The sequence below is a fragment of the Capricornis sumatraensis genome, chromosome 12 (genome assembly GCF_032405125.1).
Source record: "Capricornis sumatraensis isolate serow.1 chromosome 12, serow.2, whole genome shotgun sequence".
In the NCBI taxonomy this organism is placed as follows: Eukaryota; Metazoa; Chordata; class Mammalia; order Artiodactyla; family Bovidae; genus Capricornis; species Capricornis sumatraensis.
The window spans coordinates 38,694,843-38,719,377 of NC_091080.1; the positions used below are offsets into that span (position 1 = coordinate 38,694,843).

The 24,535-nt window shown below is 42.1% G+C and overlaps 1 protein-coding gene across 2 annotated transcripts in view; it reads right to left on the minus strand.

Annotated features, from left to right (window-relative positions):
* FRY (FRY microtubule binding protein) overlaps positions 1-24,535 on the minus strand; it is a 248,217-nt gene that overhangs the window by 194,961 nt on the left and 28,721 nt on the right. For both annotated transcript variants that reach the window (XM_068984472.1, XM_068984473.1), the window contains exon 2: positions 3,822-4,021. In XM_068984472.1, the coding sequence (XP_068840573.1) occupies positions 3,822-4,021 (200 nt within the window). The remainder of the gene's footprint in view (positions 1-3,821; positions 4,022-24,535) is intronic.

Genomic DNA, 24,535 nt, shown 5'->3' on the forward strand with positions numbered 1-24,535 from the left:
AACAGTGCTTGGCACATAGTTAAACACTCCAGAAATATTAGCTATTATTAGTAGTAAAAGCACTAGAAACACAAACACATGGGTGAATGGGAAAAAGCTAGAGTACTAAGGTTTATCATAAATGATTTAAACTGTAAAACCAAGAAAACATTTTCCTTAATAGGAAGTTGGAATCCACTGATCTAATAAAATATGTTTAAAAACAAAGTTTGTAACTTTGGGGTTACAAATATTCAAAGCATTTAAATATCCTTGAATTTTGATTTCCAAATGTTAAATTGTGATTCTTATAAAGGTTATTATTATCATTATTATTTTTGGTAAGAGTTTTTGTTTTTTGGCTGCCTCACATGGCATGTATGATTTAAGTTTCCTGAGCAGGGACTGAACCCACACCCGCTTATAAAGATCATTTAGAAAAGATGATGCTGAGTATCATAAGTTACATATTTTTCAAGAGACTTAGGCTATGGGCTCCTACAGTCCATGGGGTTGCAAAGAGTCGGACATAACTGAAGTGGCTGAGCACGCACAGGCTATGGGCTCAATATTACATTTAATTATTTTAAGCTATGATGCCTTCAAGCCAACTTCAGACCTCTTCTCCTGTCCCAATCTCTTCACCGGACGTACAAAGCCCAGCTTCACAGAAAGCTACGTCACTCTGAATTCCTCTCCTTTCTCTTATTGTAAGTGGCCCGCCAAGGTCAGGAGACAAGTAATCTGAATCTTCCAACTGGACTTTTTTCCTTTCCACTATCCTTTTGAGATTTAGCACTCCGTCTTTAGAGCTCTTATTAAAGTAACTAACATAAGCCTGAAGCACAAGCTTTATTTTGCAGCAGAATCATTTGCAAAGAAGGTACTGACTACTGACTTGAAGGGAATTAATCAACTTAATCAACAATTTCCTGTCTTCCAATTTTCAGGTAACAGAATGGTACTTATGAATGACTCAAAAAACTTCCTTGGATAATAAATATGTCACGGAGACCATCTGTCTATTTGTTCTGACTAGGAGCTCTGCCAACCCCTTGAAGAATGATGATTTTTTTTGGTCTTTTACTTTAAAGATAGGACAAAAGATTTTGACTAAAGCACACAGACACAGCAGAGACTATGAACACAATTTTTCTACAATTTTAATACTTCTTAATGTTAAATTAAGCTTATCTGTCCTAAACCCAGTGGTGAACTGTGCTGCTGAATTCTATCTGCTAATTATTTTAAGGTCCTTGAGCCTCAATTATCTTAAATCAGGAAACATAAATATTATCTTTTAAAACTATGGATGGAGGTTTATGACATTGTACAGCAGGCAGGGATCAAGACCACCCCCAAGGAAAAGAAATGCAAAAAGGCAAAATGGTTGTCTGACGAGGCCTTACAAATAGCTGTGAATAGAAGAGAAGTGAAAGGCAAAGGAGAAAAGGAAAGATACCCATTTGAATGCAGAGTTCCAAAGAATAGCAAGGAGAGATAAGAAAGCCTTCCTCAGTGATCAATGCAAAGAAATAGAGGAAAACAACAGAATGGGAAAGACTACAGATCTCTTTGGGCTTCCCTGGTGGCTCAGACGGTAAAGCGTCTGCCTACAATGCGGGAGACCTGAGTTTGATCCCTGGGTCAGGAAATTCCCCTGGAGAAGGAAATGGCACCCCACTCCAGTACTCTTACCTGGAAAATCCCATGGACGGAGGAGCCTGGTAGGCTACAGTTCATGGGGTCGCAAAGAGTCAGAGATGACTGAGCAACTTCACAGTGACTTCACAGAGATCTCGTCAAGAAAATGAGAGATACCAAGGGAACATTTCATGCAAAGATGTACACGATAAAGGACAGAAATGGTATGGACCTAACAGAAGCAGAAGAAGAGGTGGTAAGAATACACAGAAACACTATACAAAAATGATCTTCATGACCCAGATAATCACAATGATGTGATCACCCACCTAGAGCCAGACATCCTGGAATGCAAAGTCAAGTGGGCCTTAGGAACCATCACTACGAACAAAGCTAGTGGAGGTGATGGAATTCCAGTTGAGCTGTTTCAAATCCTAAAAGATGATGCTGTGAAAGTGCTGCACTCAATATGGCAGCAAATCTGGAAAACTCAGCAGTGGCCACAGGACTGGAAAAGGTCAGATTTCATTCCAATCCCAAAGAAAGGCAATGCCAAAGATGGCTCAAACTACCGCACAATTGCACTGATCTCACAGGCTAGGAAAGTAATGCTCAAAATTCTGCAAGCCAGGCTTCAAAAGTACGTGAACCGTGAACTTCCAGATGTTCAAGCTGGATTTAGAAAAGGCAGAGGAACCAGAGATCAAATTGCCAGCATCTATTGGATCATCAAAAAAGCAAGAGGGTTCCAGAAAAACATCCACTTCTGCTTTATTGACTATGCCAAAGCCTTTGACTGTGTGGACCACAACAAACTCTGGAAAATTCTTAAAGAAATGGGGATACCAGACCACCTGGCCTGCCTCTTGAGAAGTCTGTACGCAGTCCAGGAAGCAACAGTTAAAACTGGACATGGAACAACAGACTGGTTCCAAATTGGGAAAGGAGTACATCAGGGCTGTATATTGTCACCCTACTTATTTAATTTATATGCAGAGTACATCATGAGAAATGCTGGGCTGTATGAAGCACAAGCTGGAATCAGGATTGCCAGGAGAAATATCAATAACCTCAGATATGCAGATAATATCACCCTTATGGCAGAAAGCAAAGAGAAACTAAGAGCCTCTTGATGAAAGTGAAAGAGGAGAGTGAAAAAGTTGACTTAAAGCTCAATATTCAGAAAACTGAGATCATGGCATCTGGTCTCATCTATCTGGCAAATAGGTGGGGAAACACTGACAGACTTTATTTTGGGGGGCTCCAAAGTCACTGCAGATAGTGACTGCAGCCATGAAGTTAAAAGACAGTTGCTCCTTGGAAGAAAAGTTATGACCAACCTAGACAACATATTAAAAAGCAGAGACATCACTGTGCCAACAAAGGTCCGTCTAGTCAAAGCTATGGTTTTTCCAGTGGTCATGTATGGATGTGAGAGTTGGACTAGAAAGAAAGCTGAGTGCTGAAGAATTGATGCTTTTGAACTGTAATGTTGGAGAAGACTCTTGAGAGTCCCTTGGACTGCAAGGAGATCCAACCAGTCCATCCTAAAGGATATCAGTCCTGAATATTCTTTGGAAGGACTGATGCTGAAGCTGAAACTCTAATACTTTGGCCACCTGATGGGAAGAACTGACTCACTGGAAAAGACCCTGATGCTGGGTAAGATTGAAGGCCGGAGGAGTAGGGGACGACAGAGGATGAGATGGTTGGATGGCATCACTGACACAATGGACCTGAGTTTGAGTAAACTCTAGGAGTTGGTGATGGACAGAGAGGCCTGGTGTGCTGCAGTCTATGGGGTCACAAAGAGTCGGACATGACTGACCAACTGAACTGACTGAAAAATTACCTGTGGTATCAAAAAGGGCTTCCCAAGTGGCACAGTGGTTAAAGAATCCACCTACTGATACAGGAGACACAGGTTCGATCCCTGGGTCAGGAAGAACCCCTGGCAGAGGAAATGGTAACCCGCTCCAACATTCTTGCCTGAAAAATCCCATGGACAGAGGAACCTGGCAGGTTACAGTCCATGGGGCTGCAAAGAGTCAAATATGACTGAGTACATACACACACACGATGTCAAAAAACAAACTAGAGGAAAAGCCATCCATCCTTCATCCCTTCTTAGAGCTGTAAAATCTATATTCGACATCAAGAAGGACTGAAAAAGACAAAAGTCTTCTCTGTGTACTCACCAGGGGTTCTGCCATAATGATGCGAATCTTGCGCTCAGCCTGAGTGGTAAAGTTGACAAATAAACTCTTGAGGACGTATTCCCCGGGTTTGCTGTCTGGGTCCACACTGATGGGTAACATGGTTGGGGGCCCTTTCTCCTTCTGTGTGCCAGACACAGGTGGAACTGGAGGCTTGATATAACCGTTGCCAACTGGAGAAGCTGAAAAACAGAATGGATATTCTGACCGGCTGAAAATAAATCCATATTCAGATTGGCATTGTTAAGCCATAAATAAAAAGATATGAGTCACATGAAGAACGCTGTATGCAATATTATAGTCTGGCCTTACACTGTCACAATTTAATTATTTTGATTACACAAATGTGCATTATGTCATATTTGAATACATCAAAATACTACTGGTTACTATACTTAGGTAAATCATGTAGCAAGGATATAATACAGCTGATAAATCCTAAAACATTTAGGATGTTTTTAACTTTTTTACATTTCAGAAAAATGGTCTAAGAAAACACACAGTGGAAAACAAGTGATTTTCTTAACCTGATTTTCCTAATGACCAGGAGCTGTCTTCTGTGCTTCATGCTAATAACAGAAAAGACGCTGAGGTCATCCCTTCTGGAAGTTTCCAAGAGTCAATTTTCAGAAGCCCCGCTAGCTCTTGCTCCCAAACGGGTTGTCCCTCTTGAAAGAAAAAAGGTTCAGGAGTACCCCCTCTATGCCATCCAAGGTGTGGCTTCTCCCTCTCACCATCCTTTGGTTCGAGTTGGGATGTCCCTCCTCATCCCTTCTAAAATTCACAGATTACCTGCTTGGCTGAGATTTTGAACAGAGGCCCATTATCAGAGTCTCCAGTGAGTGGCCTCCTTCAGGATGCAACAGCTGGACCACTGTTTTAATTAGTCTAAGAAAAAAATCTATTCACAAATGAAAATTTTATGCCTCTCTACTTTTGAGTGGGGATTCCCAGGTGGCACTTCCCAGGTGGCACTAATGGTAAAGAATCCTCCTGCCAATGCAGGGCACAAGAGACACAGGTTCAATCCCCGGGTTGGGAGGATATCCTTGGAGTAGGAAATGGCAACGCACTCAGCTTGCCTAGAAAATCCCATGGACAGAGGGGCCCAGTGGGCTTTGGTTCATAGGGTCAGAAAGAGTCAGACATTACTAAAGCAACTTTAGCACGCTACTTCAGACTATCCTTAGTTCAATTCTAACACACACTAATAATAGCCCCTTCCACCTAAGTACCTATAAAATGGTCAGTTATCAATATTCAAGGAAAGAAATATGAGAGTAGGTGGGCTTAGGAGAAAGGCATTAGGAATGCTGAGGACAGGACGATGATAAACTAAACATTTACAAGGGAAGACTTCATAGTTTAGGGTGACTGGATACAGAGGTTAAGGAAGGGAGTAAAGAAAGAAAAGCTGATTCCAGTTTGGACACTGGTTTAGCTCTTAAGAGAATGGTGGATGTCACTGATAATAAGGGAGGGAAAAACTTCCCCATGAAACCTGAAACATGCTTAACACTACAAATAAATTCAAGGCCTCTCTTAGCTTCTTTTTGTGAAAGTCACTCAGTTGTGTCCAACTCTTTGCGACCCCATGGACTACGCAGTCCATGGAATTCTCCAGGCCAGGATACTGGGGTGGGTAGCCTTTCCCTTCTCCAGGGGATCTTCCCAACCCAGGGATCGAACCCAGGTCTCCCACATTGCAGGTGGATTCTTTAACAGGTGAGCCACAAGGGAAGCCCTATCTTCTTTTTAACTCAAGCCAAATTCAGGAAGCCAGGCAAAAACTTTACTAATTTCATGGAATTACCAACATGTTTTCATGTCATGCAGATTCTGTCATCTTTTCTAATGTCTCTTCCTCTATAATTCATGTAATACCCCATACAGCTGGAGGTTCCCTTACATCTGGAAGATCTTCACATATCTTAGCCTCCATTAAACTTTAAGAATATGGCATCTCAAGTTATAAAAATAAATCTGTTGTATACGATTCCATTCTCTCTCCATTCTCACTAGGTCCATCCTAGTCTAGACCCTTGGAAACCTACAGCTAGATTATTACAGCAGCCCCACTGCAGGTTAATTTCACTCATTTCACATACCAAACCCATCTTCCTTCAGCTTAACTGTAACACATTTTAAAAATATTTATTTATTTTTATTGGAGGATAACTGCTTTGCAATATTGTATTGGTTTCTGCCACATAGCGACATGAAGCAGCCGTAGTTATACCTAGGTCCCCTCCCTCTGAACCTCCTTCCCAGCTCCCACTCCTCTAGGTTGTCACAGAGCATAGGTTCAAGCTCCCTGTGGTCACACAGCAAATTCCCACTGGCTATCTATTTTCAGCTCAGTTCAGTCGCTCAGTCGTGTCTGACTCCTTGCGACCCCTATGGTAATGTATATGTTTCCAGGCTATTCTCTCAATTTGCCTTGCCCTCTCCTTCCCCCACTGTGTGCACACATCTGTTCTGCGTCTGCATCTCCACTGCCGCCCTGCAAACAGGCTCATCAGTACCATCCTCCTAGATTCCATACACATGCATCAATGTGTGACATTCGTTTGTCCCTTTCTGACTTACTTCACTCAACATTTTCATCGGCTCTCAATTCTCATCAGTAAGCCTCAACGGTAGGGCGTGGTTCTGGCTGTCCCAAGGCCTGGGGATGCCCCGGCTGGTCCAGGAGCACCCCATTCTCGGTTTTGCCTTCCTGCTTTCCCTCCAGCTGCTGCTTTCTGCTCTTCCCTGCTCATCTCATCCTCCTGGCCTTTCAGAACCACACCTACTTGCATCTCCATAAAACTTGTTCCACCAGGCCAGTCCTCAGTGGTGTGTATAACAAGGTTTAAACATTTAACTCTCGCTCTCTGGCCCTTGGACATTCCCACATAACTTAAGGAAGGCTCCAGAGATAGTTGACAAGTGAAAGCATTACCAGTTGGTCACATGGTTTTGCTGAGGGTTGGCTCTGTAACTGAACCATATACTCCTAACAGGACTGTAGCCTCCCAGATCTAACAGAGTTCTTTGCACAGATAATACTTAATAAATCTCCTTAAATAACTCAAATGACACCATACTTTGTTTCTGTATGTCTTGAAGTGATTCACAAGGAGGGAACTCTATGAGATGAATCAGGGGCCAGAGTCTTTAAAGGAATAGTGTGAAGTATTTGCAATGAAGAGTCATTATTAAATGGCAGTGCTAGCCGATCATTAGAAGGTGCTATTAATTCTAAAGAGCATATTCAAAGATCAAGTGATACACATGAAGTCCTGGTTATTCCTTTACTGTTACCTCCTACTCCAAGTGCAAGAACTTGGTGGAAGTAGGAGGACTCCCAGGCCCAAAGCACAGAAGGACAAGGAATCTCCATGAGATTTTATTCTAACGCAGTGGTCCCCAACCTTTCTGGCACCAGGGTCTGGTTTGGTGGAAGACAATTTTTCCATGGACCAAGGGGTGATGGGTGGGGGTGGTTCTGGGATGATTTAAATGCATTACATTTATTGTGCACTTTGTTTCTCTTACCATTACATCAGCTCCACCTCAGATCATCAGGGATTAGGTCCCAGAGGTTGGGGACCCCTGTTTTAAAGTATCAGTGGCATTGTGCCATAGGATTGAGACTGAAATAGAAACTGAAAAACTCAAAGTGGAGGACTTTTTATTTCCTTCTGTTGTCCACAGAACTTAACCTTTTTCTAGAAAACAGCAATAATCAGCTTGATGGGATACGCAACTGCAAGACCAGATCCATCATTATAAGACTCTAGGGGCCGAGAGTCCTGACTATAGTCAGAGGATTTTCTTAACAGTGACCTCTGGCAGTCCTCCTGCAAAGCTACCTTTTGAACCAGAAGGGCTGAAATGCAGATACCAGAATGTCCCCAGACAACTTGTGCATTTAAAAGAACCAATTCACTGCTATCATAAAAAACAGTATCCGCCTGTCCTTCAAAGCCAGACATCCTGTGACTACAAAAGTCTGTGTACAGCCTTAGCAGGCTGGAACTATCCTAGCCCAGCAGTGCCCTGTGCCAGAGCTGAAAGTGATTCAAGGAAAGGCGCCCATTGTTCTGGCTGCGAACAGATCAGTTGGGCAGACAGAGATGCAGGGAGAGGTACTGAGGTAGGTGTTAGGTGCCCTTGATCTAGATCCACTCACACCTTTTAGTAACCCCTCCCCTTGCGTGCTCAGTCACTCAGTCATGTCTGATTTTTTTGCAACCGCATGGACTGTAGCCAGCCAGGCTCCTCTGTAAATCGGACTCTTCAGGGAAGTGGGTTGCTGTGCCCTCCTCTAGGGGATCTTCCTGAGCCAGGGATCGAACCTGCACTGCACGCAAATTCTCCACTGCTGAGCCACCAGGAAGCCCTTTTTACTCTTCATCCCACCATAATTAACTCATAAACGATTCTAGTTTTCTGTTAAGATAATTTTCAGGGCACCTCTCAGCGACTCAGTTATTTGGTGACAGCACGGTTGAGAAGCAGAAACTACATGTTCCTGACAGTTGAAACTGAGTTACGCAGTTCATACTAAACACGAGACCAGGACCATTGGGGAAAAAATCATTGCAGCCTCCCTCAGCACTGACTTAATCTACACACAATTAAAATCAATGGTCTAGTTTCTAAGTTCTCAATAGTCTGGAAACAGAAAAGTACAAGGGAAAGGTACAAAATCTACAGGTAGAAACACTAACAAAAAAAAAAAAAAGGAAAAGAAGGCAAAACTCTCAAAAACCACCAGAACTTAAAATGCACCTGCCTGTACATATATATGAAATCTAGAAAAATGGTACTGGTGAACCTGTGTGCAGGGCAGGAACAGAGACGCAGATGAAGAAAATGCAGACACAGTGGGGGAAGGAGAGGGCGGGACGAACTGAGAGCGGCGCTGACAAATACCACCGCGTGTAAAAGAGACAGCCAGCGGCAGCCGGCCATAAGGCACACGGAGCTCCGCTCAGCGCTGTGAAGACCGAGAGGCGGGGTGGCGTGGAAGGGGGCGCAAGAGGGAGGGCAAATGTGTAGACAGATAGCTGCTTCTTGGGCTCAGCTCGTAAAGAATCCGCCTGCAATGCGGGAGACCTGGGTTCAATCCCTGGGTTGGGAAGACCCCTGGAGAAGGGAAAGGCTACCCACTCCAGCATCCTGGCCTGGAACACTGCACGGACTGTATAGTCCATGGGGGTCGCAGAGTCAGACATGACTGAGCGACTTTCACTTTCACAGCTGGTTCACGTTGTACAGCAGAAACAACCACAGCATTGTAAAGCAATTATCCTCCAATTAAAGAAAAAATGCAACTGCTTGAAGCTGTTTGGTACAGGGACACAGAATACAACATTCCCACAGGCTTGGGGGCAAGGATATCGCCATCCTGCAGTCTGTCACAATTAATGTTTGTGATGATGACCCAGAGTCCCTTGGAAAGGTTAAAATAAGTTAAACTTCTAGTCCTGTATTTGAGAAGGTGGGAAAGAAGAATGATATAAATTTCCAAAAGTTTTCCATGTCAAAAGGAAAAAAAAAAACTAGAAAGAGGTTTTGGTGTATTAAGGGGTAAACTCTGCTCTTGGGAATTAAATCTATTTCTTCATAGGTCTGATTTTTAAAGGATTTTTCATTGAAACATATAAATCAACCACTAGTTCAGTAACAGTCCCATTTGGTCCCCATCCTCCAGCTCTGCAAACTCAGGCAGTTAGTCTGCCTCCTGGCTCCACATCTGTGAATTCCACCAACCCTGAAAGGCAAATATTAAAAAAAAAAAGAAAAAGTTCCAGGAAAACTTGAATTTGCCATGGGCTGGCAACTATTTACACAGTATTTACATTGATTGCATTTACAACTACTTACATAGCATTTGCATTGTATTTGGTTTTATTAGTAATTGAGAGATGGTTTCAAGTATGTGGGAGGAAATCTGTAGGTTATATGTAAATACTACGCCATTTTATAAAAGGGACCTGAGAATCCATGGATTTTGGAATCTACAGGGCTCCTGGAACCAGTCCTCTGTGGGATACTGAAGGACAACCCTACGGTCTGAGTCTGTTCCTCTCCACTGCTTTCTATCCAGCCAGGCAAACAAGCCCATCCTCACTTCAGAGTCTGGTCACTACCCTCTCCTCCTCTGGCTGGGTCTGGTCTCTGCCCCACAGTCCACCCAGTTGGGGTGGGGAGCTGAGGCAGGGTTGAGAAAAAGGGCATGACTTTCAGATATTAATCAGGTCTCTAAATTATTGAATCTTTCTGAAATCTGTTTTCTCTTTATATTTTCCCGTTTACATTTTAATCTCAGATTAAACATGTTCTAATTCTTCTGTCTTAAGTGGGTTTTGTGGATGGTATTTTATTATATTTATTCTAAATTCCATTTCAGTTTGGTTCTGGTAGATGGTTTCAGGAGGTGTCTCTCCCCGTTTCACTGGGTGTCCATTTCTTAAACTGAGCAGGGTCCACTCCTTACTCTGTAAAACATCTTTTAGGCCTTTGTGGTCCACTTGTTACCTCTTCATTAGATCTATATCCAGCTACAAGTGATGATCTTTTGAATGTGACTGTTTTTTCCTCCAATTTCATTGACTAGTACTTTAATTTTTAGTTTGACTGCTCTTAGCTGGCTAAGGTCTTCAGTACAATTTCCCTGAGTTTCCAACATTTCCAGGAATTATTAAACTGCAAATGGCAACACCCGTACAAATGCCCCCACAACTCATAGTTCAGCTACATTTTTATCATGACAGTAAAGGAAAGGAAAGGCGATATAGAATGAGTTTCCTCATTTATGCCCCAGAGGCTAGAAGTGGCAATCTGTGCTATAGGAAAGCAACTGGTTTTCTCAGTTAGATTTTAAGAGATGTTAAGACTACTGCTCCGGAGAAGGCAATGGCAACCCACTCCAGTACTCTTGCCTGGGAAATCCCATGGACGGAGGAGCCTGGTGGGCTGCAGTCCATGAGGTCGCTAAGCGTCGGACACGACTGAGTGACTTTACTTTCACTTTTCACTTTCATGCATTGGAGAAGGAAATGGCAACCCACTCCAGTGTTCCTGCCTGGAGAATCCCAGGGACAGAGGAGCCTGGTGGGCTGCCGTCTATGGGGTCGCACAGAGTCGGACACGACTGAAGTGACTTAGCAGCAGGAGCAGCAAGACCATTGCTCATTATAGCCTACCATTCACCCATCCATCCATCTATTCATTCACCCATTCACTTTCATCAATATTTAATGAATAAGGGCTGAGGTTTTGAGCTCTGTTCCATGCACTGGGAAGATAGCTGTGAACAAAACAGATGGGTCCTGCCCTCATGGAGTTTACAGATTACTGAGACAGGATCATATAATCAGCAATTTCACATGTGTACTAATGCTGAAGCTCCAGTACTCTGGCCACCCAATGCAAAAAGCTGACTCATTGGAAAAGACCCTGATGCTGGGAAAGATTGAAGGCAGGAAGAGAAGGGGATGACAGAAGGTGAGATGGTTGGATGGCATCACCAACTTAAGAGACATGAGTTTGAACAAGCTCTGGGAATCAGTGAAGGACAGGGAAGCCTGATGTGCTGCAGTCCATGGGATCGTAAAGAGTTGGACACGACTGAGCGACTGAACAACAACAACAACAAACACAGGCACACACAATGTGTCAGACTGCAATACATTCTAAAAGAACAAAGGGAAAATTAAATTGAGTGAGGGAACAGAGGAACCATGTCTTGTCTGTCTGCCCAAAGGTACTCAGATGTTCTAGTCTGGAACTGCTGTGAAGAGATGAAAGCCCTGTGCACTCATGGGGTCCAAGGAAACCTAGAGTGCTTGGCTGTGGGGTGGCAAGGTCTGTTTTCCTGATCCATCCCTATGGCCTGCCTGTATCTCTGTCAGTTCAACTGAAAATGAGAGTTTTAACCAGCCTGTAATGGCTTGAATCAAAATGCTGATGGCACACCCTGCTTCTTTACCTCCTTCACAAGGACAGGACACACAAAGGGGCCATCTCTGCCAGCTCTCAGCAGCTCACAAAGACAGACAACAAGGAGCCAGCTTTTCAAAACAATGCTTTTTCTGATGTTTCCGTATTGGAATCACACTCTGCACATTTGAAATAAAAAATGACTTTCTTTTTTTTTTTTTTTTAAGTATCCTGAGACAGTAGGTAATAACTGTTTAAAAGAGGTACCCGTCCCAGAAAGGGAGATCCCCTTATACAACTTTACTTTCCAGAGATCTGTGTAACCTTACCTTTCAACACAGGAGTAAACTGATCAGATTTCTCTGCAGTTGGACACAAGTTATTTTTCCTGCTGATTCTCAGTGCCTTGTTCACTTTGTAGGTTTGGAGGGCAAACCTCTTTCATAAACAAGAGCTGGGTCCTTCTTTAGGGCCACACTTTCCCCCTTAATCCATCCTTTCCTGTAAGACTTATTTTGTTTACTGGGATTACAGGAACATTTCATAAAACATAACAAACCAAGGATGACGCAGCTACTGTGAGAACATGTCACACTGTGTATAGAACAATAATAAATTGTCCACTAATGGATTTATGAGGGTGCTTAAGAAATGGCATTTTAAAAGGACTGCAAATACTCAAAATGACCAGAAACCCTCAAGGTCATAGAAAGAAAATTAGGATGAAAAGGAAAAAAAAGAAACCCTCCAAGTATGATTGGATGAATTATTTTCCTCTGATGAGCATTATTAGGAAGTGGAAAATGTTGGGATAAGATGAAACAATTAGCTTGAGCAACAGAAAAACATTTCTAAGGAGATGGAAGATTCCTCAATAATATTATACATTTCAAAGTAGGTCAAGAAAAGACTACTAGGCAAAAATACTCAGAAATAAATTTTGCCTTGGAAGAAAAATATATTCAATGACATGTTAAATTCTGCTTAATCTCCATAAAGTTTTCATAATGTGCAACGTTCCTTTCATTTTTGTTGACTACATTCCTGCCTTCTCTGATGCTATTTGGCTCTTAATTCTATAGTTCTCAAATTGTGCTCCTTCAAGTTTCAATTACATAAGATAGCTCTAGGATAATTAACATCTTTAATCCTCAAAAATAATCCTAGATGGTCAAACAATCTTTTCACAGCTAGGACCGTGTATGTTGAGAGAGGTGAAGTGATTTGTCCAAAGTCACAGAGCGGTTGACTCTGGATCTGAACCCGTGTCTCCTTAACAGCTTGTGAACTTCCTGGATCACCCTGTTTTTTTTGGTTGTTGTTGTTTTTAAAAACAAACCAGTTGCTTGTGATGAAGACTAAATAAAATAAGTACCTTTGCCCACAGGGTTTTTCCCCCTGGCTAGTTTGGGGACTTCAAAGGATGACAGATAAAATATAAAAGTTGTAATTTGGAGGCTTTCTATAGATTAACAGAGTTGGTTAATTTCTAGAAAGACTCATACAACCTCCAGCCATGGGTCCCCTGCCAAGCTATCTGCCTTCTTGAACTTGAATGTATCTTTTAGTCATTAGATGAGTCTGAGGCTGCTGCTGCTGCTGCTAATTCACGTCAGTTGTGTCCAACTCTGTGCGACCCCATAGACGGCAGCCCACCAGGCTCCTCTGTCCCTGGGATTCTCCAGGCAAAAACACTGGAGTGGGTTGCCATTTCCTTCTCCAATGCATGAAAGTGAAAAGTGAAAGTGAAGTTGCTCAGTCGTGCCCGACTCTTCGTGACCCCATGGACTGTAGCCCACCAGGCTCCTCCGTCCATGGGATTTCCCAGGCAAGAGTACTGGAGTGGGGTGCCATTGCCTTCTCCCTGAGAAAGGTTAGGAGCACAAAAAATAATCAAGAATTGAGGCCCCATCTAAATATATGAAATCTGATTAATGACACGCCTTAGAAAGGTACAGACTCTCCTTTCCTGATGACATAACCTTTAACTGGTTGTTATCCTAAGAGGAAGCAAGTGAACTTGAAGGCACAATACTCTGTATTTACTACAATCTGTGGCCTCTCAATGCAGTTTTGTCTTTAGTCTCCCAAAGACAGAATACCCTGGAGAGAGTGAAGTAGTTCGATAAAGAGAAAGCATCAAGTCACTGCTCTGCTTTCTTTCTCTCTTCCTTTGCCTTCCAGTGTTTTATCTTGGAGAAACAACAATAACACTTCAGTGATCTTCTTTATAAATGTCTGTCATCTGCTCAGATGCAATTACATGGACTTTACCCCCGATTTTCAAAGTCTAAGTGCTGTCATCAGAGCCTGAAGGAATGTTTGCCGAGATCTGTGAGCAAAGGAAGATGAGGTTACACTGACATTTCAAGGTCCTTTCTCACCAAAAGGAGATCAGGTAACCTGCTAGAGACAGGATAATCCTGAATTTCAACTTCCTTCTCCTCCTGAACAGAACCGACAGACTGCTCTCATTTATGGGGTGCTCGCCGGCCTTTCTCCCCGTCTTCCTCCTCCTCACATCTTCTCTTCCTTTCTATTTTCTTCCTCTTCTGGCTCATTTCATGCAGCCAAATCTCATTAATTAGAAATGTTTTAATTCAAAAGTGGTGATAAATTGGACAAGGCCTTACGCTGTTATAGGTGAGCTCTGGAAAAGATCTACTGACTTTCGACGGGATGCAGCGGTTCTCAGACACTCTGCACACAGATTCACCTGGAAGGGTTGGCCCCTCCTGATTCAGGGACTCTGGGGTAAGGCTGGATAATCTGCATTTCTAACCAGCTTCCAGGTTATGCTGCTGGCCTGGGGACCACACTCAGATCTCTGAGGAAAGTAAAGAGGACCAATGAATCCAGTTGACAGAAGCGTTCTTCATTCCTTTAGTCTGCAGCGAAACTGATATGCTTTATGAACTCCAACTAACTTAATGCTTTGTAAGCCAAAGAGAAAAAGAGCACTGCATGGAGACTCCGAGGTCTGAGTCTCAACACGGCTCTGTGTGACCCAGGGGGAGGACCCTGAACCACCTGGGCTTCCCTTTCCTTACCTGTCCTCCTAAAGAGGCCCAGCCTCATTGTCGTTTCTAGCTCCAGTATTCTGTGATGGTGTAAAAATATGCACTGACAACGTATAAGTGAAAGGCAAAGTGGGGCCAGCTCTTTGTGACCCCCTGGACTAAACAGTCCATGGAATTCTCCAGGTCAGAATACTGGAGTGGGTAGCCTTTCCCTTCTCCAAAAGGTCTTCCCAACCCAGGGATCGAACCCAGGTCTCCCACATTGCAGGCAGATTCTTTACCAGCTGAGCCACTAGAGAAGCCCAAGAATACTGGAGTGGGTAGCCTATCCCTTCGCTAATGGATCTTCCCGAGCCAGGAACTGAGCAGGGGTCTCCTGCATCGCAGGCAGATTCTTTACTAACTGAGCTGTCAGGGAAGGCTGACAACGCATAAAACATCACTTACTCAAAACTTTCACAATTCAGCAACTTAATAATTAATACTTGCCTTTCCTTGACTTGATACAGATTAGTGAGATTCCACGGTCTGTCCTTCCTCTAGAAGAAAGTTTGACAAACAATCCTGACCCTTCTAGTGCTACCTCCACTGCTCCTCTGCTCCTATCCACCCTTCTGAGACTGGCAACTCCCTCTGCTACAGGTGGACACGTGAGGAAACCTGACTATGCTTCGCTATAAACTCAGGACTTAGGTCAACATTAAAAAATAAATTTTTATTTATTTTAGGCCAAACCGCATAGCACACGGGATTAGTTCCCCAAGCAGGGATCCAAACCGTGCCTCGTGCATTGGGAGCAAGGGGTCTTAACCACCAGGGAAGTCCTTCATGTCAACATTAAAAAAAAAAAAAAAAAACATGTCCCGAGACTGCGCCTTTCACAAAACTCTGGGCTAGACCTAGGAAGATAGAAGCATCAGCTGTTCCCAGCCACTGATTTGCCGGACTTGGAGGAACAGACGGCACCTGACCCAAGGCTGAAAGGACAGGTAGGACTCTGACAAGCGGAGATGAGAAAGGTGCAACTGAGGCAAGGGCACAGCGTGGCAGACGCCTAGAGACGTCGGCCGAGGGTCTCTTTTTGTCCCCCTACCCCTTGTCCTCCTACCATGCACCCCCATCACAGCAGACATGTGCAGGCTATTTTCACCAAGGCACTGAGAAGTCCTCAAGAACTGGACCATAAAGATGCCAAGCCCTTAGCACAAGGCCTGGCAGAATTAAACAACTGAACTGAACCCATCAGCTTCCACGGTAGTCTCAGTGTGAACAACATAATTGAACAAGTACATATATATGAAAACTTAAAACTCGTAAGTCCTATAAAAAAGTAGGTCTTTAGTTCTTATTATCAGAATTAAGTGCTTGATGACAAGTCAATGAGTCTGGATCTTACTTGAAGCTAGCAGGTTTCTAGGAGAAAAGTTGGATTGATATTGTTGTATAGGATGGGCTACAAAGGGGCTGTTTGAGGGACAAATTAAAGACCACTGTACTCACCCTGAGAAAAAATAATGAAGGTGGGAAGCTGGATGAGACCCATCAGAACAGAAAGGAAGATCCTATACATTTTATAGAGATGACCTGAAATCCTGTAACATCGCAACTTCCAAATAAGGAAATCATGCAAGAGATGTTTCCTGGTGAGATGTTATCATGATTAAGGTGTTTAAGATACTTCTTTAGAATACTGACGCTAGCAGCTTTCTCAAAATTCCCTCCCTGTGGTAGGATATTGGTCAGAGTTCTTGACCCCAAACACTGAAAACAGTCAGCTATGTATTCCTGAGAATGGTAGAGGGCTTCCGAGTCTTCTAGTGCGAGAACAGAAATGACCTTGGCAGTGGGGCCAAGAAGGGGGAATGTTTCTCACCCTATGTCCAAGTGCATCCAGTTTTCAAAAACACTAGAACTAACAACCATTTATAAGAAATAGTGGGGATATAGAAGCAAGTTAAATGCCATCCTAGGAAGCAAAGGAAATAATCCAGAATTAGGTCCATTTTATAAGAAAAGTGCATTAATTTCTACAAGTCAATGAAAGATAAAAATAGGCTGAATGGGGGCCTTCCCTGGTGGTCCAGTGGTTAAGATTCCACACTCCCAAAGCAGGGGTCCGGGTTAGATCCCTGGTCAGGGAACTAGATCTTGCATGCCCCAACTAAGACCTGGCACAGCCAAACACACACACACATACAAACATAAGTAAGTAGGGTGATTAAAGGAGACTCAGGAGACAGAACTGCCAAACACAAAACGCAGGTCTTCTGCACGATTTGAGCAAACCAACTGTTAGAAGTCATTTTTTCAAAATATCAAAGCATATTGAATAACGAAGTTGAATTTGGATACTAGGTAACAAAGAATCATGGTTAACTTTGTTAGGGAAGATAGTAGCATTGTGGGTAGGTAAGAAAATATCTATATTTTCTAGACTGTATACTGATTATATGGAGTTCAATGAAATGATGTCCATCATTGACTCAAAATATTTAAGAGAAAAAGATCTCTTAAATGTATGTATGAAGTAAACACAACCATTAGCTTGCCAGCTGCTCAAACTGAGTGATGGTGATGTGTTGCCTGCTGCATTTATATGCGTATATTATATATTCTTTCTGCTTGTATATGTATTTGAGAATTTTTTCATAATACAACACTCTGTAAAAAAAAAATAAGGCTCATTTGTTCAGTTTCCATTATTGCCTTATAGTGGCAATAATGAAGGAATGCTATAATGATATAAAAATAAATTATATAAAGAACTGAATACCATCTATAATGTAGGCTTGATCACATAAGTTAGAATATTCACTAAGACTTTTTAAGTCCAGCCACAGCCTTTCACATTAATTAAATGTGTTGGACTGAACAGTGTGTATCTTGGAGCATTTACACTTAGAACACACAGCAAAGGTGAATATAGGTGGGATGTCATTTACACAGGCATCCTTGATCATACCTATGTTACAATATAGTTTGAGTCTTTTCAGAAATATTGTTGTCTGAAAATACTATGAGTGAGATCAGTTAACCAATTTGCTACATAACAAATGTTCACTGAATCCTTAGTATGTTGAAAAAAAAAAAAGTGTTAGTCACTCAGTCATGTCCAATTCTCTACAACCCCATGGACTATAACCTGCCAGGCTCCTCTGTCCACGGAACTCTCCAGGCAAGAATACAGACTGAATAGCCATTCCCTTCTCCAGGGGATCTTCCCAACCCAGGGATTGAACCCTGGTCTCCTGCATCGCAGGCAGATTTTTTTTTTTTTTTTTTTTTTACCATCTGAGCTATCAGGGAAGCCCAATATGTATAACGTGCTCTTCAAAATTCAATAAAGAAGACAAAGTTTAAAATTTAGTACACTCAGTCACAAGATACCACAAGCAGCATGTCTGCAATGAAACAGAATAGAAAACCACGGAAGAGAAAAACAGCAGAGTGACGGCACCTTGTTTCACAGCACTTCTGTTTCCCATCCCTGTCTAGGTTCACAGATAGGTCCCTGTGTGCGCTCCGGGCCTAACACAAAATGTGTTTCTTGCTGTGTCATGGTCAAGAAGGCTCTAGAGGCTGTAGGAGCAGCAGTGGTATGTGGGCTGCTGTGTGGGTGAGAGACTCAGGCCCGCCAGGAAGGACAAACCCAGCTTCTTGGGCTATGTTATCAGAACCATATTGAAGCCAGAATCAAAGGTAAGAGAAGTGTTTGCAGCTGCATTAGTGGGCGCATGACACAGGGACCCAATCTGGAGGGACAATGAAGTCAAGGCAGGCTGGCTATGCGGAGATGCCACCATAAAGCAGAGCCAGAAGCTACCCTCTCCTGACATCAAATGCCACAAACCAAGGTTCTAGCTGTTCCCCTCTAGGATCCCCTTGGAGACAACATGATGCGGGACAGAGGGTGAGGGGACTTGAAAAGGAATCCGATCCTCTGTATGTCTTTGCTAATATAATCTCTATCATAATGTAATATATATACACACCAGTACAATACACATTACAGTATGGATTCTGCTACCAAATACATTCACATACGTCTGTTCACAGTACTGTACCTGCATGTACATACGATATAAATGCTCTGCATATGAATTATGCTCTATTGACTGTGTGGATCTCAACAAACTGTGGAAAACTCTTAAAGAGATGGGATACCAGACCACTTTTCCTGCCTCCTGTGAAACCTGTATGCAGGTCAAGAAGCAACAGTTAGAACTGGACATGGAACAAGGGACTGGTTCCAAGTTAGGAAAGGAGTACAACAAGGTTGTCTATTGGCATCCTGCTTATTTAACTTCTGTGCAGAGTACATCATGCGAAACACCCGGCTGGATGAAGCACAAGCTGGAATCAAGACTGCCAGGAGAAATATCAATAACCTCAGACATGCAGAAAACACCACCCTTATGACAGAAAGCAAAGAGAAACTAAGAGCCTCTTGATGAAACTGAAAGAGGAGAGTGAAAAAGTTGGCTTAAAACTCAACAATCAGAAAACTAAGATCATGGCATCCAGTCCCATCACTTCACGGCAAACAGATGGGTAAACAATGGAATCAATGACAGAGTTTATTTTCTTGGATTCCAAAATCACTGCAGATGGTGACTGCAGCCATGAAATTAAAAGACACTTGCTCCTTGGAAGGAAAGCTACGATCAACCTAGATAGCATATTAAAAAGCAGAGACAGTACTTAGCTGACAAAGGTCCATCTAGTCAAAGCTATGGTTTTTCCAGTAGTCATGTATGGATGTGAGAGTTGGATCATAAAGAAAGCTGAGCATTGAAGAACTGATGCTTTTGAACTGTGGTATTGGAGAAGGCTCTTGAGAGTCCCTTAGCCTTCAAGGAGATCAAACCAGTCAATCTTAAAGGAAATCAGTCCTGAATATTCATTGGAAGAACTGATGCTGAATCTGAAGCTCCAATATTTTGGCCACCTGATGAGAAGAACTGATTCACTGGAAAAGACCCTGATGCTGGGAAAGATTGAAGGCAGGAGGAGAAGAGAACAACAGAGGATGAGATGGTTGGATGGTGTCACCAACTCGATGGACATGAGTTTGAGCAAGCTCCGGGAGCTGGTGATGGATAGGGAGGCCTGGAGTGCTGCAGTCCATGAGATTGCAAAGACTCGGACATGACTGAGCAACTGAACTGAAGTGAATACAAATGATAACTCAAGATATATTTGCAACATCTATAGCAAGATAAGTAAGGACTTCCAATGCAGGGCATATAATAGAAATTACACAAATATTTACATCATTGACACTGAGTTAACATTAAGTGATAATGAACTCATCAACATTTCACTGAATAAGTGAAATCCTTGATAGTCTGGTAAGTCCTTCATTTTGTCAAGATCAAAGTATTTATTAAATTTCTCATTCATATGTGCTTACTTGGATGGCAGATCATTTAATAAAAATATTATAGGTCTTATTAAATTTTTAAATAGTTATGAACTGTACAATGACTGTAAAATTCACTTAATAGATACTTGCCTACCCCAAGTTTATCATTTCAGGTGATCATAAATCTTTCACTTCATAGAATCATATTAGTTGTTACCGATCTCTTAGAAAAGTTAAGTTTATAGATTGTGAGCAAGAGAGACACTGAGTTTAAAAAAAAGTTGAGCTGGCTACCAGAGCACACAAGTAGTCTGTCCAGCAGTAACACAGCAAGGGTCAGTAACATTTCCAAGAGATATCAAACAAAAATATGTATCATTTCATTAAGTCCTATTATGGTGGAGCATTTTTCCAAAGGCATAAAACTGTAAGTTTTGCCTTTTAACTTGTATGCTTGTTATACATTAAAAAAAATCTCCTGAGAGGAAAAAAATAGTTTCCTAATATACTCCACTTTATAAACCATAAAGGGGTAAATTAATGACTAATAGAGATTTTATCCTAGAAATAGAGTGGTATTATATGCAAATATCTAGTAATCTTATTAGAGATAGTACAGTAGAATAATTAACAAGTAATTAAATCTCCCAAATCATTAATAAAGAAAATGCTTCTCCTCTACGAGAACAGTATGTATGACTTTACCATTTACAAATTAACTTTTTCCTCTACTTTCATTAAATAGAAGGTTAAGTGGTCGATATCCAAGTTGCCTGTAATTAAATCTGTGTCATGGAAGTTTCCTCTCATTAATTTTTTGGAACTCCTGCACAATACTGCTCACAAGGTTATGATAGAGCTAATGTAACCAGGCTATTTTATTTGGATAAAGAAAAAGCAGCCACATGCAATTTGGATTCAGTTAATGTTGGTTAACATATGGCATCCTGTTTTTTAGTTCCTACACAAAAAAAGAAAAACAGTTTTTAAATGTTGGAAAAGGCTAGGCCCAAAGCAAAGGAAAGACTGCTTTAGGCCCATTTCAAGGTTTAAAACAAAACAAATAAGGATGTTTACATCAACATTTAGAAGAAATCATGCATAAACCCTACCTCTGCTGTAATATTTAATGGGATGTTAACTATCTTCCAAATGCATACTAGCAATTTTTTTTAACAGATTAGCAATTTTATAGAACAGAGAGTCAGACCAAATCTTTTAGTACAATTTCAGTGCACAGAAAAATTCCATGACATCACAGCTTTGTTGTTCTACAGACTCATACACAAAATTAACCAAATCTTAACCTCAGAAACAATCCCAACAATTGCAATCCCAATCAGAAATTCTAAAGGGTATTATTCCCATCTCTAAACAAGTGACATTAGGAGTAATCCCTGCATAGAGATGCAGGTGTCCCTACCACCCCCATCCATGGAAACCTTTAAGAGAACCCTCTCTCCACCCAGAGTCTGATAACCAATGACCCACTCCACACAATTATCAGCCTTTCATACCTACCAAGCCCTTTTATGAAGCTGATCACAGAGGATCGTCTCCAACAAGCTGTTGTAATCTCCATGAGCCTGAAAAGGAACCCAAACTCACGGTCGGGAACCGTTTGCACAGACTATGTTCCAAAACAGAAAAAGAGAGTGACCGAGTCCATGTTCCCGCTGCTCTCTGCCACCATAAGTGTCTCGGCCACTAGGTGGGTCTCCTTTATTTCTGGCCCAAGGTGTATTTTTAGTCAGGTGCTAAAACCTACAGTAGAAGGCAAACTAAAACAGGCCTTCCGTCCAGGGCAGACTGTTCATACCAATGGGACAATTTTTAGCTGCTCGGTAAGACAGTGACCTACAACTTGCAGAGTGCCTGTATGTCTATATTTAACCACAAGAACATACTATGCTGCCAGATTAGCCAAGCTGCTCAGAGCACTCCAGGAACATGAGCCTGACCCCCAGGGCTCGCCACAAACAGTCCACGCATTCCGAGGCCACGCACGCCCCCAGGGGACAGCCCACCATGCTGCACTCGTGTTCCTGTGACCGGAGAAATACAAGAGCAAAGATAACACGGGGTGGGTGATAAACCGTTGCTTTGGGAACCAGGACTCTTGGCCACAAGTGCAAACAGCTTTAAACAGCTTAAGTTCTTACAGACAAAACGCAATAGCAGAGAATCCCTATCTGAAGCCAAGTCAGTGAGAAACTATACTCTTAAGGAAGACGAAACACTGAACATCTGCTAACACAACCAGTAAAGAAAAGTGATCAGGATGGAAATCTACAGTTCTATTATTTTAAAATGCACAGCCTAAATTGACTTGTGAAAAACTTAATTTATGAAGGAACCAATACTGGTGAGGACAGTTAAGTGTTTCACCTTCAAAGAAAAAGCAAGATTAGGCCAGTGAGGAGACTGGGAAGGAAAATGCAAAGTTACTTAAAAACAAAACAGAACTGTATTGTTCTGAGCTTTCAATGGGCACTATTTCTGACAGAAGAATTGTATGAGGGTCAGTGAAAATGTATTTTCTTCACTAACACAGCTGTGAAAAGCAAGAAACCTAAGTCGTTTTCTATTCTTGATTTACTCAGGGTAATTGAAGGTTTGCTAGAGCAACATAGGTTGAAATTACAAAACAGCATGGTATGGTGAATTGACTGATGAACGGAAACATTTCACAGGAAGGAGGAAAATGTCCAAATTCCCAGAATGAACACTCTAAGTGTCTCAGGCAAGCTCAAGGCCAGGAAAGGTGCCGCTGTGGTTTCACAGTATCTTACACATCCAGGGTTTACAATGCCTTTTTTAATTAATATTGGCTTCCCCGCTGGCTCAGATGGTAAAGTGTCTGCCTGCAATGCGGGAGACCCAGGCTCGATCCCTGGGATGGGAAGATCCCTGGGAGAAGGAAATGCCAATCCACTCCAGTATTCTTGCCTGGAAAATCCCATGGATGGAGGAGCCTGGTAGGCTACAGTCCATGTGGTCACAAAGAGTCAGACACGACTGAGCGACTTCACTTTCACTTTATTATTATTATTTTAGAGTCAACTGTGGTGCCTATGTAGCATCTGATTTGTTTTAATGAAAGGGGTCAAAACAATTACAATACAATAGTCTGTGGAGGGAGGTATCCAAGTCTTGAGTATTGAATTCTTCAGTTCTCCTTTTTCAGGATCTACATTGGAGTCAAGACTCAACTGAAAATCTGTACTTTTTCAGCTTCAAATCTCTCAGGCTATTATTAGGCCAACCTTTCAAATGATGTGACTGTCATTCAATGACAAAAAACATTACTTAAAAGAGCCTCAGCAAAATAAGAAAAATTTCATTTTGTCTTTTTACTCTATTACAGATATTAATTATCAAACAGCATTTAAGGGAAGTACAAGGGAGAAAGAGGTAGAAAAAAGAAATAATATTAGTGAGACATGGAACTGGAGTCAGGTACTCTGCCAGCATTTCACGTGTATTATTAAGTCCTCACAGCAACCTTATAAGACAGGCATTACAATTCCATTCTGAAGTCGACAAATGGAGTTAAAAATAAGATTTCTCAAAGTCATTCAAATATAGGGCTGTCAGACTCCAGAGTCACTACATTTATTAATTTTTATTCTAGTACTTTCCTTACTATGAATTGGAACTTCTAAACAATGGCAAACGTAGAGTATTTTTGTAAACATTTTGAAAGAGCCTCCAAATGATCTACCTTTTTAATCCAGAAACTTCACATATCCCAAACCCCAGCATTCATGAATCCCAGAGTGGAGTCTCCATGACGCCCTCCATGGTCTATCCATGCCCTCCATCCTTCTGCAGTAGCCTGGCCCATATCAACTGGGAAGCATCCTGAGGGCATGAGTCACGTTGTTCTCATCTTTGGGTCCCTAGAATTAATGAATAATCCAAGGTGTCTTCTAGAGTCAAAAACAGATGGCACAGAGTCTGTCCATCTTTGTTACTAAGAATTCCTATCTCACCTCACCCATCTCCTCTTGCTGCTGCTGCTGCTAAGTCGCTTCAGCTGTGTCCGACTCTGTTCTCCCATGGGTTACACCATTCCAGCAATCCTGATCTTGCCTCAGTTTATGTTAGACTGAAAGCATCAAGTCGTGGATAGGTGAAGGCTCCTATGGGCAAGCACACTGACAGCTGAGTAAGTGAAATATGTCAGCTGATGGCTCATATTGATAGAAAACCAGAAGACAACAAAAAGCAAGACATTAAACTTCTGAAGGATAGCAGCCTTAGGATATTTTAGTATAAAAAGAGACCATCCTGAACTTCCCTGGCGATCCAGTGGTTAGGAAACTTGCCTGCCAATGCAGGGGACACGGTTTCGATCCCTAGCCTGGGAAGAT